An 18500-nucleotide genomic window follows, 5' to 3' on the forward strand; every position below is an offset into this window, starting at 1 on the left:
TTTATGTTGAAAATTTTACCTCATATAGTTTGTTTGGTTTTGGTACCAGGGATTAAACCCAGGGGAGCTTAACTACTGAGCTACATCAATAGCCTCCCACCTTTTTTTTTTAAAGACAGGAATTTGCTAAATTGCTTAGAGGCTTGCTAAATTGCTGAGGCTTGCTTTGAATTTGCGATCCTCCTGCTTTAACCTCCTGAGCCACTTGTATTACAGGCATGCACAACCATACCCCAACTCTGCTGAACATTTTACTTCATATAGTTTTTTGGGAGTTTTTGCTAACAACTGATTTTCTTAGAGACAGATGCAACCACCACTACCCCAGATGTGCTTCCACTCCACCACCCTTTTAATGAGGGGAGGCAACCCCCAAACCCTAAAATCTGATCTCTTGATTCTTTAATAGGATTCTGGAATAAAGGCACTTTGTGGAAACTTAAGTTCATATAGAAAAGCATAATGATTACTATATGAGAAAGCTCTCTTCTGTGTTATTAACTTATTTTTTATATCAAGATACTAATCTCATGAAATGTTTAAACTAATGAGAAACAGTCCATGTGACTAACTTTATCTCCTTGCATCTCTTACGTTTTTTAACGGTATGTTGACTTTTGATTCCCATGCCCTTTCTGATGGCTCTGGTTTGTACGAAGGTCTTGGTACACTGCAGTGCAGGCCAACCATTTCCTGAAATGTGAAGCCCTGGCGTTGTCAGGGAGAGTGGGCAGCTGAAGCTCCAAACCTGGTTCTTGTGTTCCCACAAAAGAAGATGGAACTTCAGACACCCAAAGCTATGCAAGAGAACTTCATTACAAGTGGAAGAAAAGTGAGGCTCAAGCAGCAAGCACTCTAGAGACAGTGAGTTGTCTCTGTGCACAGAATGACAAAGGACACAATGCCACTTCTAAATTTATTACTGTTAGATGTTTATCTTGAGAACCGCACTTTTTTTGCCAAGCAGGTGTTCAACTCCTCCTTCATTGCTGGTGGTGGAGTTTTTGTCCCTAATTGTTCCTCTCGGAAACTGTCAGGATGGCCATCTTATTGGGGTGGGGGCTCATCTACAAGTCAAACCCATGTTAATGTGGGTATTGGGGTCAGTGTCAGTCAAAATTGACCTTGGTGCACCTGAGTTACTAAAAAACCTGCCTTCCAGAATATATGGAGGCCCCAATAGCCATAATTCTTCACTTGACCCTGATCTTGGTGAACCCTGAGGTCCCTTTAATGAGAGTTAGTGCCAAGAATCCTTCTTTCTCAATATTTCCCCAATTAGCCACCACCCACTCTCCATTAGCTCCTTTCCTTTCTATTTGCTTATTTGCAAGATCTGTGTACCAATGTTTTTCCACAGGTTATATGCAGCAAGTTACTTACTCATTTGCCATTTAAAGAAAACTTTAGGTGGGTGCGGTGGTGCACACCTGTAATCACAGTGGTTGGGAATCTGAGGCAGGAAGATCTCAGGTTCAAAGCCAGCGTCAACAACTTAGCAAGGCTTTAAGCAACTTAGCAAGACCCTGTCTCTAAACAAAAATATAAAAAAAGGGCTGGGGATACTGCTCAGTGGTTAAGCCCTTGGGTTCAATCCCTAGTACCAAAAAAAAAACAAAACACTTTAATAAAAAGTAAACCTGTGACCTTGCCATGCATTCCACTAGTCATTACCAACTACTCCTTAAAGTTCTCTCAGGGACCCACACGCAGAAAGTTTTGTGAACTTGCACTCTTTTTGAGCAAATATACACTAGTTGTGACCAAAACCAGCTTCATGTTTTATAGTAACTGCTACAGTCAAAGTTATCAAATCTTTGTAAAATAGAAAAGTATTTAAAAATTATTTTTCTACTGACATTTCTAATTCAATCAAGAATTACTTTTTTAAAAAAACTATATACCAAAGTATTTAAAGAAAGAATTATATGAAGGGCTGGAGTTGTAGCTCAGTGGTAGAGCACTTGCCTAGCACATGTGAGGCACTGGGTTTGATCTTCAGCACCACATAAAAATAAATAAACAAAAGAAAGTAATTGTGTACATCTATAACTAAAAACATTTTTTTAAAAAACCTATATGATGTCTGGGATTTACTACAGAATAACTGGGGGGCACATTGTAGAAGGGGGTAGATATGAAAGAATATTGGCCACGTATTGGTGATTGTTGAAGTTCAGTGGTGGGTACAACAGGTTTGTTATACCAGTACCTCTGTGTTTGCATGTTTGAAGATTTCCATAATCAAAACTTAAAAGGAAGAAAAAACAGATTTTTCTGAAACACTCAATTAATGATAAAAGAATGATGATGGAGTTGTTCTGAAGGAATAAGAGCCAAAGTTCATATTAAAATTTAAATCACAATTCCTCATCTATTGAAAGTCATTTTTTTAAAGAGAGAGAGAGAGAGAGAGAAAGAGAGAATTTTTTTAATATTTATTATTTAGTTTTCGGCAGACACAACATCTTTGTATGTTGTGGTGAGGATCGAACTCGGGCCGCACGCATGCCAGGCAAGCGCACTACCGCTTGAGCCACATCCCCAGCCCTTGAGGTCATTTTATGACACCAATGGACATGAACAGCTGAGATTACCGTGTATATTCATGGAGATGTGCAGGCTCACGGAGGAAGGAAGTTATCAAAAGGTCAGTGGGGGCTTGGGATATAGCTCAGTTGGTAGAGTGCTTGCTCTGCATGCACAAGGCACTGAGTTCAATCCTCAACACCACATAAAAAAGTAAATAAAATAAAGGTTTATTTTTTAAAAATCAGTGGGATTTATTTATACAAACATCTTCAATGTAGCCTTCCTCTAATGTCTTAGCGAGGCCTGTGGGGTGTTTATTTATTTATTTATTGGCTTTTTAAAAAAGTCTTCAAGTCTTCTGGGATTTAAAATTTAAATATTAGGTTTAAAATAATTTGGTCTTAAATAAATAATTTTAATGCTTAAACTAACTAAATTATTAATTTTAACTTATTTTAATTTAAAACAGAAAATAATTATTTGAAATAAAATAATTTAAATGAATAAACTGAAAATGTAAATTATTTTAATTTAAAATCTAAAGTTATTATTTGAAATGAAAAGAGCATGGAAACAAAATGCTAACAGAAGCTGAATTCAATATTTCACAGAAAAACATTAGTGCTTTGTGATCCTCTCAATTTGGACTATGAAGACAGAAAGAAAAAAAAAACAAGCAAAACAAACATGAGTAATTGCTGAGACATTAGGGAAAGGCTACATTAAAGTTGTTTGCTTGGAAACATTGATTAAATTTGTAATAAACAAGGTTGTCACTTTTTAATGACACTGTGGAGAGCAGGCTGTGCCCTGCCCATGATATGCAGTTTTCAGGCCGTGCTTGAACCTGAATTTGCCTTGACCTTCTCCATTTTGACTGAAGTGTAGAGGTTGAGTGACTCTACACTCTGTTTGTACAGTAAACAGCTCCATTTGTTTGGCACAACCATAAGACACAAACGGATAAGTTAATCAAACTAATAAAAATGAGCTCCTATGGACTTTTCAAACTAATCATGGGCATATCAAACTCCATTCAGGAAAACCAGGTCCGTGATCTTATTGAACACACCAGATCACTGAATGAAGCAATCCACCTGGTTACTCCTCATGAGCTTTGTTCAGAAAAATCTCCATAGTCATAGTGACCAACCTCTAGATCTCTGCCCTCAGGCTTTAGCAGTTTCTCCTGCTCAACTCTCACAGCCCACTCCAAGCTGACATCTCAAGCTGACACTCTGACACTGCCCTCTGTCTGGACCATGGCTTAGAATGAACAAGTTCCTGCACTTTGACAGCTCTGAACCCTGAACAAGTTCTTAGTCTGGTTCCTAATCTTTTTTTTTTTTTTGGGGGGGGGGGGGGGGGGGAGAGTGGGCTGGGAGGGAGCATGGGGGATTGAACTCTGGGGCACTCAACCACTGAGCCACATCCCCAGCCCTATTTTGTATTGTATTTAGAAACATGGTCTCACTGAGTTGCTTAATACCTCACTTTTGCTGAGGCTGGCTTTGAATTTGAAATCCTCCTGCCTCCGAAGCCCCTGGGATTACAGGCGTGTGCCACTGTGTCTGGCTCCTAATCTTATCTGATTGTCAAGAGTGACTCTTTGCATTTGTTCTTTCATACATAACTGCTCTCTGATTTTAGCTTGATGAACCCCCCATCTAAATAATTATATATAGTTGATAGATAAATAGATATTCTGAAACATATACTTTTTTTCTGTAAAGTGTGATGGGTTATCATTATTAAAAATTAAGATTGGAATAAAAGAATTTGTTTTTGCCCAGTTTATGACTACAGGAGACCCACAGTATTCAGTAAACTCCACAGATGAAAGAGGTATAGCTTGTGAATTTATCATTATCCAATAAATTCTGACATTGTGGAAAGATACAAACATATTTGGTCTATGTTAATGATATAATTTGCCCAGGACAGATGCCATAAGCTTAACATATTCAAAGTTAGTAGCAAACATCTGACTCGTAGAATATATAAACTTTTCAAAGTTTGATGCTGTACCACTGAGCTACATACCCACCCCTCAAAGTATTTTTCTTAGTAATTGTATGAACACAGATATTGCTCAGAGGGCAGTTCTTCTGGTAGATGTGTCATAGAAGGATGCTTTGTTCCTGGTTAAACAACTAACTCTCACATGTAAAATGCATGAATCTAGGTAGAATTATATTGTCAAAAAGCACAATTTGGAGTTGTCACTTTGTATAAGATATGTTCTGAAGTTGTCACTTGTGTAGCATATGTTCAGACAGGCCAGCCACAAGAACAGGAAAATACTTTTATGTGCTTGATTCTAATAACAAATAAAATCAGGACACCTTGGGCTGGGGATGTGGCTCAAGCAGTAAGTAGCATGCTCACCTGGCATGCGTGGGGCGCTGGGTTTGATCCTCAGTACCACATAAAAATAAAATAAAGATGTTGTGTCCACTGAAAACTAAAAAAATAAATATTAAAAATTCTCTCTCTCTCTCTTTAAAAAAAATCAGGGCACCTATTTTTTCATTTCTCTTTTTTCCATAAATTTATTTTGAAAACATTTTACAAAAGCATCAATTTGTTACAGTTTGTGGGGAAACCAACCTGTCCTTCAGCTGCAGGGAGTGCATTTCCCATAGAAATCCTCACATGCTCACACGGTTAAAAGGTCCTGAGTCGAAGCTTAGCTTTCAAAAATCAAAAAATTGGAAACAATCAAAATACTGATGGACAAGAGAAAGGAGAAATAAATTTTAGAATATGCATATGCTGGGAAGTGGTTCAGTATGTTACATGAATTAAACCAGAACTGCATATATCAACATGAATGAATCTCAAAAACATGTTGGGAAGAAAAGGAAGTTGTCATGGGGCTGAGGCTGTGGCTCAGTGGTAGAGCACTTGCCTAGCATGTGTAAGGCACTGGGTTCGATTCTCAGCACCACATATAAATAAATGAATAAAATAAAGGTCCATGCATCTAAAAAAATATTTTAAAAAGTAAAGGAAGCTGCCAAAGGAGAGCTATAACATGATACCACTCAGTAACAGGTTGGATCAGACAATGACAATCTTACATATACTCATTTTTATAGGTGTACCTTAGGGATGGTATAAATCCCTATGGAGATTAGCCACTTGGGAAAGACTGGAGGAAAAGCAACTGAGGAGTTATTTTATTTCTTTGCACAAATTTGAGGTGAGGGTGACAAACTGCTATGATTTGGTAGAGTTGGGTGGAGGTGACAGTAAGATTTAATTGTTATTTTCTTATTCTTCTCTGTATGTTCAAAATTTTCACAAATATGACTCTGGAACCTTCACTTAAATTTTTTTGTAGTTGTAGATGGACAGAATGCCTTTATTTTGCTTGTTTATCTTTATGTTTAAGGATCGAACCCAGTGCCTAACACATGCTAAGCAAATGCTCTGCCACTTTGCTACAGCCCCAGCCTTATCCAGCCCAAACCTTCACTTTTATACATATTATTCTCTTCAAAATTATGAACATCTTTGCATTTTCAAGACGAGTAAGTTTAAAGAAAGATATAAAGGGAAAAGTAAAGCAGGCAGCATATGGGCATAACCAAATCATGTGACATTCATACTGCAGGAATGCAGGATGGGAATTCTGGTAGGGTTTGCACTGTCCCTTTTTATCCCAGCTGATCCAGGGTCTCAAATCAAACGCAAAGGTCAACCAATAGCAACGTTGATAATTCTTATTCTCTTTTTAAGATCTGATTTTTCCTAGTCTCTTTTTTACCTTATCAATAGCTTATGTGTATTTCAGGGCAGTGACACGTGCTGAGATCCATTCTAATTTTGTCACCTCTTCATCGTCCACTGGAATGATCCAAATGGACTCTCAGATAGATGCCCTCTTCCAACGTTGGGCAGCTGTCTTACTAAAGTCCTCCCTTTGTAGGAACAATATATCAATAAAGCAACTACAATAAACAGAAAATAGATTCTAAGAAAACTTTCAAGCAAATAACGAACTGTAACTTTTCTCCCTGATGGCTTTTATACATATTGAATTATCACCTATACCTGAGTCTAAAGTACTTGTGAAAGCAGTGATTTTTCCATGTATAAGTTGAGTCTTAGCCTAGAGACTTGGTGAGTGGTCTTTGATACCCTGAAATGGAACCTTTTCTTACAGGAAACTGTGTTCATTCCAAAAGTCCAAAGTGAGATTCTAGGATTCTGGTGTGGATTGTGAGAACCTCGGAGAGACACAAGTGCTAGAATAGATACCTGATATTCGATAGAACACGTAGGTAATGCCAGGTGACAGTGTTTAAGGAAATTGGAAAGTCGCCACAGTACACTCACTCCCTTATGATAGGAGTGTCTAAGTCTGTGCTTCTTTATTCTCCAACTGAATGCCTCATTCGCACTCAAAAGCATAGGCTGAGCGAATCCATTTATGGAGCAATTCAAGGGCTACAAGATTCTGATTGCCGGGTTGCTCTTTCTGGTTTGGGTGAGTACTTCCTTCGCCTCTGATTCCTCTCATTGTTGGCTCATTTCTTCTTTCCATATGCAACCTCCAGTTTAGATCGTAGGAGAGAGGATGAATGGAAGCTACTTTTTCTAGAATCCAATGACCTCGACCTCATTGGATTCTAGAAAAAGTAACTGCACGGTGGAATGTCAGTTTAAGGAAGAGGGTGACCAGGTTGGATCTTGAGCTCCATCAGGGAATCTAACACAAATTCAGAATGTAATGTCAAAAAGCTGGTTCCCCTGCCTCCCGAAGAAACCAATAACTCAAGAAACAGAGTAATGGGGAAGGGGCTTACTGGCAACAAGTCAGCAAGTTGGAAAATGGGGACTCTGGTCCTTAAGAGCCATCTTGCTCAAGGGACTCAACTCAGCACAATGCTTACATAGGGATTTGGAGGAGGTATACTATTATTCTCAAACAGATAGGTGGGACGCCAGAAGTGATCATAAATTTCTAGGTCGTCTGCTTTTCTGACTACATGGTACTGCTATCTGAAGGTCACCAAATACTCTGGGTCTTTCAGAGACCAGAAAAAATACTATCAGCAAGTCCCTTTTTCCAAAATAGCTACCTTGCAATTAATCAATAAGATACAGAACAAGGGAAAAGAGCAAGAGGCAGTTATTATTATTATTATTATTTTTTGCCAGAGAACAGTTTTAACTTATTAGATGGATTCAATCTGAGGTAGCATCGACAGCAAATAGGAAAAGAATCATTGTACATCATTCAACTATGTGATCTCCAAAATTAGTCATTTTAAAAGTCAACTAAACTGAGGCCGGAGGATCACAATTTGAAGGCCAGCTTCAGCAACTTAGTAAGTCCCTAAGCAACTTGGGGAAACCCTGGGTCAAAATTAAAATAATAAATAAATTAAAAGGGCTGGGGGTGTTGTTTAATGGGTAAGCACCTCTAGGTTCAATCTCTGGTATCAAAAAAGAAAAGGAAAAGGAAAAAAAACAATCAACATTACAATCAACTAAAACTGAGAGATGCCAGAAGGTTTATTTGGGTTTCCTCTCAGGTGTAAGAAGTTACTATGGGGAAATCTCAATGGAGGGAAAAAAAAAAAGCAATTCATGCTGTTCATAGTTTTCTCACCTTCCAAAAGCTTTTATGTTTCTTTTTGCCCCAGTGTAAAAGAAAGAGATCGAAGTCTATGGTGTTCAGTTCTGCTTTATATCAGAAAAAAGAAATCCTGACTAGAAAAAGAGCAAGTGAGCAACTGAATGGAGTGACGCTTTATTGCTACACTGAGGAACCTGGGAAAGGCCAGAGAATGCATTTCCCTGTCCATCAGTTAACATTCAGCTTTCAATGATAGATAATTTTGAGCTCTAAACTCATGATGTGGCACTCAAAAAACAGTAGGATGTTTTGCATGGAAACAGAGATTTCTGACTTTTCTTAGAAAGTGGATGATCTTCAGAAAGGCTTGACAAGTCAGTCTTCAGCCTAAGACCAATGAAAGAGTTAAATAGAAAAATCCTAGTACCTTAATTATAGGTCCGAAGAAGGTGTCCATTTCATTTCCAGAGTAACCTTGTCCATGTGAAAGGGTGAGCAAGACTTCTTTGGGTCTCAGCCAGAACTTTCTACCTTGTAAAAGTAGTTAAGCTACAACACAGATAAAAATCTTAAATTCTCAATAAAAGTCAAAGATACCACACCTGTGTGATCTTGATCCAAGTTGAGAGATGGAAATTTCCATCACCCTCAGAAGCCTCCTCTCATGCCCCCTTCATGTCACTCCCACCCTCACTTCTTTCCAAGGTAGCCTATACCTTGACTTATGACAATATAGTTTAATTTTGCCTGACTTTGAATTTCTTAGAAAAGTAATCACACCATGTACTTGTTTATGTGTACATTCTTTGAGATCATTTGCTCTTTGTTGGGGGGTGAAGCACTGGGGGTTGAATCAGGGGTACTTAACCACTGAGTCACATCCCCAGCCCTTTTTATTTTGATTTTGAGAACGGATCTCACTAAATTTCTTAGGACCTCACCAAGTTGACTTTGAACTTGGAACCCTCCTGCCTCAGCCTCCTGAGCTGCTGGGATTACAGGTGTGTGCCATCGTGCCCAGCAATTTGCTTATTCTTTAATTGTATTTTTTTCTTGCTGTTCCTTGTATATTCTGAATGTTAGTAATATTTTAACTTATTCTTCAGTTTGTTTCTTCCCTCTGTTGATTGTTTCCTCTGCTATGCAGAGTTTTCTTATTTCAACATAATAGTGTCTTAGTTCAATAAAATAGACAAATGGAATTGGTCTATTTTCTGCTTTGGTTGCCTTACTTGGGTATCTTTTCAAAAAAATACTGCCTATATCAATATCTTAAGATATTTCTGCTATGTTTTCTTTTGGTAGTTTTATATTTACTGGTCTTCCATGTAGGACTTTGATCCATTTTGAGTTTTTGTTTTGTTTTGTTTTTGTTTTTTGGGGGGTTTTTTATATGGTGAGAGAGAGGATCCAGTTTCATTCTTCAGCATATGAATATCCAGTTTTCCCAGTACTGTTCAAAGAGACTGTTCTTTCTTCAATGTTTGTTTCTGGCACCTTTGCCAAAGATCAGTTGGCTGTGATGAGTGGGTCGATTTCTGGGTTCTCCATGTGTCAGCTTTAATGCCCATATCGTGCTTCACTGGTTACTTCAACATTGTAATATGCTTTGAGGTAAGGTATTGTGAGGTCTCTGGCTTCACCCTCTTTGCTCAAGCTTACTTTAGCTATTTGGAGTCTTTTACAATTTCACATTCATTTAGAACTTTTTTTTTCAATTTCTGTGAAGAATGCCATTGGGGGATTACATTGTATGTGTAAATTGCTCTGAGTTGTCTAAACATGTTGACAACATTAAATTCTTCCAATCCATGAACTTGGGATAGCTTCCCATTTTTATTTATTTATTGCCGTGTCCTCTTCAATTTCTTCTATCAGTGTCTTATATAAAATTGTGGTGGTCTTTCACTTTCTTAGTTAAATTTATTCCTAGAAATTTTATTATTTTGTGACTATTATAAATGTGATCACTTTCTTGATCTCTTTCTCGGCAAGTGTATTACTGGTGTTTAAAAATGGTATTGATTTTTGTATATTAATTTTGTGTGTCTTGTGACTTTACTGAATGAGTTTAAATTCTCACAATTTTTTGGTGGAGTCTTTAGGTTTTTCTACATATATTATATTTTTCTTTGCCACATCTGCTGTGAGAATGAAGACCATTCTCAGCAACCAGACTATTCATATTCCAGAAAATTGGTATGACTCTGAAGGGATGAGCCACTGAGGAAAGTACCTTTCATTATATTTAAGTAGTTTCTTTCTTCTTCTGTTACTTGGAGTTCTAACTAGGAATGGATGCTGACAAATCAGGGGCCATTTCAGCATCTATTAGTAAATTCTCATGGGCTATTTCTTTTTCATCTTTAGACTTTGAGATAGTACATTGCATTGGTAGATTTCTTATTTAAAAAAATATTTTTAGTTATAGATGGACACAATACCTTTATTTTATTTGTTTATTTTTTGTGGTGCTGAGGCTCAAACTTGGTGCCTCACATGTGCTAGGCAAGTGCTCTACCACTTTACTACAGCTCCAGACCCAGCATTGACAGATTTCTTGATATTGAACCACCTTTGTGTTTCTGAAATAAAAGCTACTGGAATAAAGTCTATTATCCATTTGTTTTATTGTTGTATTTTATTTAGAATTTTCATATCTGTAAATGAACATGAGATAGGGTTGCTGTTGGTATCAAGAGCAGGTGGTAACATAAAATGAATCAGGGAGTTCCTATCTTTTTATGGTCTGCAGTTCAGGTTGTTTGAACTGATTTGTACTCTATAAGCAATCTCTGAGAGTTCCCAGGGACCTCCATCTATTAATACCAGGTACGGTGGCATTTAGGCTAACTTTGTGGGTATGTGATAGCGTCTCATTGTGGTTTTCAATTACCATTACCTAATCATTCAGAATTTCTGGATGTTGTCTTTTGCAAAGGGTCAGTTCAAGTTTTTGCTTATTTTTCTGTCAAGTTGTCTGTATTCTTTCTAAATCATAGGATTTCTTTATATATCCTGGTTCTTAGTGCTTAGTTAGTTGTATGTCGCAAATATCTTCTTCCTTGCAGTTTCTTTCATTTGCAACAGGATCTTTAATAAACCATTCAATGACATTTAACAAATGGTATCTTTTCTTAACTTTAAGCAAGTTGGATTTGTCAATTATCAAAGTTATGTTTAGTTTTCTTCATCTAAAATGTGTGAACATAGTCTCTGTAAGTGCATGTGACCAAATGACAGAGGTGGGAGATGGGAAGCACACCTCGGATCATTTGGAAAGGCTTACAAGTTGGTGTTCACTGCTTATCTTCTTTTCTCTGGGACCCACTGAGACCTAGAGCTTCACTATTTGGTCTTCTCCCTCCAGGACTCATCTGCAATGGGGAAGGGTAAAGTCCAGGGCCCAGAATTTCAGTATTTGCCTCCTTTCTTGAGGACCCATTGGGGTTGGGAAGGGGCAAATATTTGCTTTTGGTGGAGATGCTGGGGTGAATCTGGGAAGGGATAAAAGTTTGCTTTTTTCCTCAGGGCCCATTGCTAACAGAAAGGATGTTCTGGAAGAGGTTTAATGTTTGGCTAATTTCCCCTCTCTCCTCCCGAGTCACACTGTCCCTTCGTTTTTTCTGAGGAGCTGTCTTGTAGGCATATTGTTTTCCATAATCCTTCAGTCTCCTATTTGTCACCTAAAAATCTTCATAGTTTTTGTCTTTCATGTTTGTTCTTTCATCTACTTAGAGTGACTATTTGTAAATACTCTATTCTCTTATTCTGTTTGTCTATTCATATACCACTTATTAATTATTAATGCTTTATGGTAAGACATTTTTATGAAACTTTTAATTTCACTGATAAATAGCAAGTCTTAGTATTTGGTAGAATAAGTTTTTTGAGTTTACTGTTCTTTAAAAGTGTCTTTCTCAGACTCCCCCCCCCCAATTCCTTTCTCCTCCTCCTCCTCCTCCTCCTCCCCCCCCCCCCCCTTCTTCTTCTTCTTCTCTCTCTCTCTCTCTCTCTCTCTCTCTCTCTATATATATATATATATATATATATATATATATATATATTGGATATGGCAGTGGGGGAGTTGCAGAAGAGGGGAAGTGTTGTGGGGCATGTTGCTCAGAAAACACACCATGTCCCAGTTTTGTCAAATTGAAGAGTCTTTATTTAGCTGGCCATCCAGGGACTGTACCCTGCAGGACCCATAACGGTCTCTGAAAGGAACAGCCTTGAGCCAGAGCACTTTAAGATATTTAAAGGCAAAATCTGCAAAAATCATATCTGAGTTGACATAGCTGCAAGTAAGCTGGTACAGAAGCTGAATTGGGCCATTAGAGAGACAATGCAATGGGTACATGGATATTTCCCATGGGACTTTCCAGGTTGGCACACAGCAAGCAAGCAGAAGGGAAGTGGGTCAAAATGACCCTAGTTCAGTACAAGTTAGAGAATGGTTACTAATGTCTAGACAATCTTGTCCAAGAAAAATGAAAACCAAAGAGAACAATTTTACATTGTATAAGAATTGCTATTTTGTGTTGCCAAGTATGCTATGTAGGTAACTATTATTGGGTACAGAGGTGGGGCTTTCCCATGGGAGAAGCAATTCTTACATGACATGGAGTCTCAGGGTAAAATGGAGTCTGTTTGGTCATTGCCTATATAGCCTGGCCCATAATATTCCCCACTGGTTTTATGGAACTAATCAAATCATTGATTAATCATCATTGGTATACAGTTGATTATGAAAATGTAGGGACCAATTAAAAACCCTAAGAGGACTAACAGCACTGGACTGGCTACAGCTGATATAAGACTAGTTAGCACAGGGAACCAGGAGAACAAACTTTGATACCAATTTCCCTCATATTGTCTTGTATATCTCTCTCACCACTCTTGAGTGATTAGTATAAAAGCAACATGTTTCCCCTAATGCCATACATAGGCCTCCTTGTTTTAAGAGCAAGAGATCTAAACTTCTTCTGCTTTGTAATACTGCTTCTGCTAGGGAGTCAAGAGAGGTCTCAAGTCTGCTCACTGATTGTTCTAGTTCCCCCACATTCAAATCTACCTGTTTGCTCAGGAATTTGAAATTTTCATTTCCAGTTTAAAGGGCTGCTGTAGACAGGGGCTGAAGATCCTGCAACCTAGGGGTTCTAGGATGGGGCTATTCTCCTAGGATGGTGTATGAGCCCCAGATGTTCTCATTTAGCGTCTCCACTGTAGTAATACACTTGGGGAATAATGTAAACATTTACACAAAATTTGTTCCATCCTGGTATGCTAAAAAGCTATAAGGACAAGCAAAGAGTTATTTCTGATAGGCAGGCAAACCAAATACCTTCTGGAGCCTTGTGGAAATTAGAAGACTCCTGGGGTGTATTTGACACCTAGGTGGAAAGACATTTGGAAGCCTCATTCTTGTAAGTCTCCTAGTGTTTGAGTCCACCTTTTGTAGTCTAAAACCACATTAATCATAAGTGGCCATTGTTATGATTTGAAACCATAAACAAATATCATGAGATCTAAAATCATAGCCTGAGCAAGAGAAAAACATGATTAACATTTTCTGGACTCAAACTGGCCTTCATTTTGTGATTTAACCCAATTATTTATCTATACTGACTGAAAATTTCCCCTCTATATTAGGGATCTCCTACTGCTGTAAGGAAAAAGGACAATGACTGCTCTTGCTGCTTCGAGCTGAGAGGGGGTGACATACAGTGAAGCAAGCAGTTTGGAGTCTCCTTTTAGAAATTGGATCAGTCGAGGGGTCCATGCTAAAACTCTGGTTCAGGAAAAACAGGTTGTAAATTTGCCTGGGGTGGGTGCTTCTACGAGAGAAACAAAAAGACATGAGTACTGAAATAAGATTAATACAAAATAGCAGTTGTAGCATCTGGAACCTGACAATGAATATCATGAAGATGATAGAAGTCAATAATTGTTTACCAGGAGGTGGAAGAGCTGAGAAATTGTCCCCATAACAAGGCTTAACAAAGTTTAATAAGGTCCCCTTTTGGGGAACGTAAATCTTTAACATTGTCAGAGTTGTCAGAAATGCAGACACAATATTTAGTTAAGTTACTTAATGTCATCTGATTTTTGTAAAATATCTTTTTTATTGGCATGATCTCTGTGTTCAGTAGAGATCCCTTTATCTTTGTTACTTAGGGCTAGATAATTATACTAGCAAACATTGATTACGTCTACCTGTGTAGGAGGTTAGGAAGATGTATAGGCCTTAAACTGACTAAAAACTTCTGGCTCTGGCAGTTCCTATTGATAGTTATCAGGCATTCTTGCCTAAGAATCTCTCTTCTGTTGCCTCCAGTCTTACTTATTCTTGCAGGGGCTAACACAAGTGTACATCTTAAGTTACATTAAAATAAGTATTGTTTCTCTTTACATGCCCAGGAATGGCTGTGCTTTGGTTTTAACTGTTTTTGCTAGGTGTTTAAGATCAAGCTGGTCAAACTGTCCTTGCTCCTATCTCTTATTAAGAGTCAGCTGAGTTGCCTTGGGGGACACTCTTGGGGAACTTGTGAGCAGAATTTTAGCTCTGCTAGTGCCATCTGCATTAGGATGGATCATGGTCTTGTTAACCACGTGGCTTCCCTTGGAAGCCCCAGGGATGTTTCCCCCTTTCAATGATCCTCCTCTTTTGCAGCATGCACACTGATTGGCTTTCCATTCTCCAGTGTTCTTATTTTAAAAAAATATTTAGTTTTTAGTTGTAGTTGGACACAATATCTTTATTTATTTTTATGTGGTGCTGAGGATCGAATCCAGGGCCTCGCAGGTGCTAGGCGATCGCTCTACCACTGAGCCACAATCCCAGCCCCAGTGTTATTCATCTCCCTGATCATGAAGTCATGTGGCCTAGAGTTGCAAAGCTCTTCCCCTTTTCCTAGGTTCATGCTGACTCAAAGGGCAAGAACCAAATATTGGTTTTCTTGGCTCCTTTATTTTAAAACCTTGATCTTTAAGCCTTGGCCTTAAATATCCAGCAAGACAGGCTTATGAGTCTTAAAATAAGAGTACTGGGCTTTAACTTTAATGTTTATAACTTTACAGTTATTTTTTTTAAGTTGTACATAACACAATACGATTTATTTACTTATTTGTTTGTTTGTTTGTTTGTTCATGTGGTGCTCTGGATTAAACCCAGTGCCTCACTCATATAAGGCAAGGGCTGAGCCGCAACCCTAGCCCCTTTACAGTTAATTTAATCCCTTTTAATTACTATCTGTCTACAGATGATGGCTTAATATCTCAAATTAATTTAGGTTGTGTGTTCCTGAAGTATTACCTCTACAAAACATTAAAAGACATCAGTTATAAGGAAAATACAAAGTGAAATTTTAAACAAGAGTAAAAGCTTATTTGTGTAATAGCTATCTTGAATTTGGTGAGTTATACATTATAGTCCCTGTTTGAGATCACAGTAATCTTTACCATAAAATCAATCTTTGAATACAACTTTAAATGAGCTGAACTCTGGCCTGCTTTGGAGTCACTTTGACATGTTGTCAGGTGGGAGGCAGAGCTTTATCTCAGGTAAGGTGGGACTCTTCACAAATCTTAGGTAATGTGTTCTGGTTCTGAAGTTGATCTTTGTCTCTCTTTTTAGATATCATTTTATAAGGTTTACATATATTGTTTTCTGAGTCTGTGTGAATGTTAGCTAACACAATATGACATTACATCTAAAACATGAATCAAGGAAAGGCTGAGAGTTTTTAACTTTCCTTTTGTGTGGAAAAATGGCAAAATGTTTTACATTATTAACCTTTAAACAGATCAGGCTCTCATTATCTTTTAAAATACCTTTAAATTTTTGTATTCCAGTGTAAAAGGTAACATAAGGTTTGGTTATAAAAGATCAAATGATATAAATAAATCCCCAATAAAATCTGTTATCCTTATAAGTTTAAGATTACCATTACAGACAACTTTAGTTTGGAGAACACCAGCTTGATAAAATGCTTCTTTAAATCTGATGTTTTTAATACTAATCAAGTTTAGCCTTTAAAGAAAAATGTAGTCTCTGTAATGTAGTACAATACTTTAAAATAACTGTTGCTTTTTAACCACAGATGTACAAACCTTAATTTCTCCCAGACTAGTTGCTCTAGAGAATAAAACTTAACAGACACAATATAATTAATATATTAAGAAGTTTTTGTTATTTTAACATATAGATCAAGTTTTGGTTTATATCAGTGCATTAATATTTGTTCTTACAGAACGACCTTGAACAGCTTTTTTTAATATTTATTTTTTAGTTTTAGGTGGACACAATATTTTATTTTATTTTTATGTGGTGCTGAGGATCGAACCCAGTGCCTCATGCATGCCAGACTAGCGTGCTACTAATTGAGCCATATCTCCAGCCCCGAGCAGCTTTAACTGTTTATGTTACCTATATAAAACCAATTTAGTTATACATAAACCTTTTAATATTTATCCTTTATTTATAGATCTTTATATTATTTAATTAGATCCTCTTATTGTTTACTTAGATATATTACAATTGCAAGCAGAAGGGAAGTGGGTCAAAATAACCCTAGTTGAGTACAAGTTAGAGAATGGTTATTAATGTCTGGAAAATCAATCTCTGACAAGGTACATCGCCCAAGAAAAATGGAAACCAAAGAGAACAGTTTTACATTGTATAAGAATTACTATTTTATGTTGCCAAGTATGTTTTGCTAAGTAACTATTATTGGGTACAGAGGCAGGGCTTTCTCATGGGAGGAGAATATCTTACATGATCTGGAGTCTCAGGGTAAAATGGAATCTGGTCATTGCCATATAGCCTGGCCCATAACACAAGGAGAAGGGGAAGGTCACTGAGAATACCAGGCTCCGGGGAGGAAGCAGGATTTGTGAAGAGTGAGGAAATCAGAGATCTGAGGGTTGGGTCCAGGCTGGCTCATAACTCAGGGAGTGGGTGGATATGGGGAGACAGTTGGCAGTGGACGGAATAAGAAGGCTAAGGGAAGGAGACAGTTGAACTAACTTCACCTTTGCAACACGAGATACTTCTTTTGAATAAAGATGGGGGTGACTTGGATGCCAGGCTTATGAGAGACAGACAGCATGATGCAGGTAGGGAGAAGCCCTGGGTCCTACCTGGCAGAGTGGACTGAGCTTTGGTGAATGGAAGTCTCCTTCCAGTGAGAAAATGAGAAAAATAGAAACCTCCAACAGATTCCTCTTTCTCTCCCCACAGGTGTTCTATTTCAAGATGTCCTGGACTGACAACATCATCTATCGGGCTCCAGGATCCCAGCCTGTCTCTAAATATGTCTCTAATTCTGTGAAATCACCCTCCCTCTTGGACTTTCTCCCCCAGGAGCTCTCCAACCTGACCTACCTTCTATACTGACCTCTGACCCCAGGAGATGGGGGGACTCTGACCCCAGGAGATGGGGGGACTTTTTGTCCTCCACCTACCACCTGAGGGGTCCTGCTTAGGACACCTATGCCCTAGGAGGCTACCTGGAGGTTGTCCTTGTGGCCAGGAACCACTGGGGCAGGCCCAAGACCCATGGTGGGGATCTGTTTAAGGCACGATTACTGGGTCCAGAATTGAGAGCAGGGGTCACCGGGGATGTCTAGGATCTGGAGAATGGCACATACCTATTGTCCTTCCCTCTGCTCTGGACTGGGAGGGCCCAGGTGCAAGGACGGCTGATCCACTCCAGTGAGACCACTTGGATTCTGCGCAGAATCTGGGAAGAGAAGAGGGCCACGGTTGATTTTAGGGGGTATTTCCAGGGCAGTTCTGGTGCTAAAGAGACTGTGATTTGCAATGTTGACCCTCACTCAACTGGAGCCAAAGGGCATACCTGCCAGTACAGGGATGTGATTTCTGGTGAGCTCTGGTCCTGTGCTCAACCCCCTACTCTGCCCTGCAACTCTTTGGTTGCTCACTCAAGCGGGAGTTACCTGAAGGTGACCATACCACGTGATGATGCCCTGCTGGCAGGGTAAGAAACCCAGAATCTGGGATATGGGTTCTAACCCTAAGCCTCATCTTTCCTTCCAAAGCTCATTCCTATGATCCAGTGGCCCTCCACCACTTCCACCACTTGCACCATTCAGCAATTATTTCTACTCAATTCCAACATGAGCTTGTTGGGCAACTACCAAGTGACAGACATTGCTAGACAGACATATAGTACATGGTCAGGCTGTATCTTCAGAGGATTTTGATTGATCTTAGATTTGAAGTTCAGTGAGGACTTCTCTAGGAAAGATAAGAGGCAAAGTATTCAAGACAAAGCAAACATCTCAGGGCAAAAGTAGTTGAAGTGCTTCATTTATTTATCTGGGCTCCTGCTTTCACTTTGATTTTTAACCTGAC

General features: G+C 38.5%; 1 protein-coding gene across 1 annotated transcript in view; it reads left to right on the top strand.

The window, feature by feature from the left end:
* Positions 1 to 18500, top strand: part of LOC124081070 (NXPE family member 3-like) — a 55354-nt gene that overhangs the window by 23748 nt on the left and 13106 nt on the right. Inside the window, 1 exon segment of the mRNA XM_046427201.1 lies at positions 17487 to 18123. Within this exon segment, the coding sequence (XP_046283157.1) occupies positions 17487 to 18123 (637 nt within the window).

This window comes from Marmota monax, unplaced genomic scaffold, assembly GCF_021218885.2.
Source record: "Marmota monax isolate L192 unplaced genomic scaffold, Marmota_monax_Labrador192_F-V1.1 WCK01_AAM20220418_F8-fsc00405, whole genome shotgun sequence".
In the NCBI taxonomy this organism is placed as follows: domain Eukaryota; kingdom Metazoa; phylum Chordata; class Mammalia; order Rodentia; family Sciuridae; genus Marmota; species Marmota monax.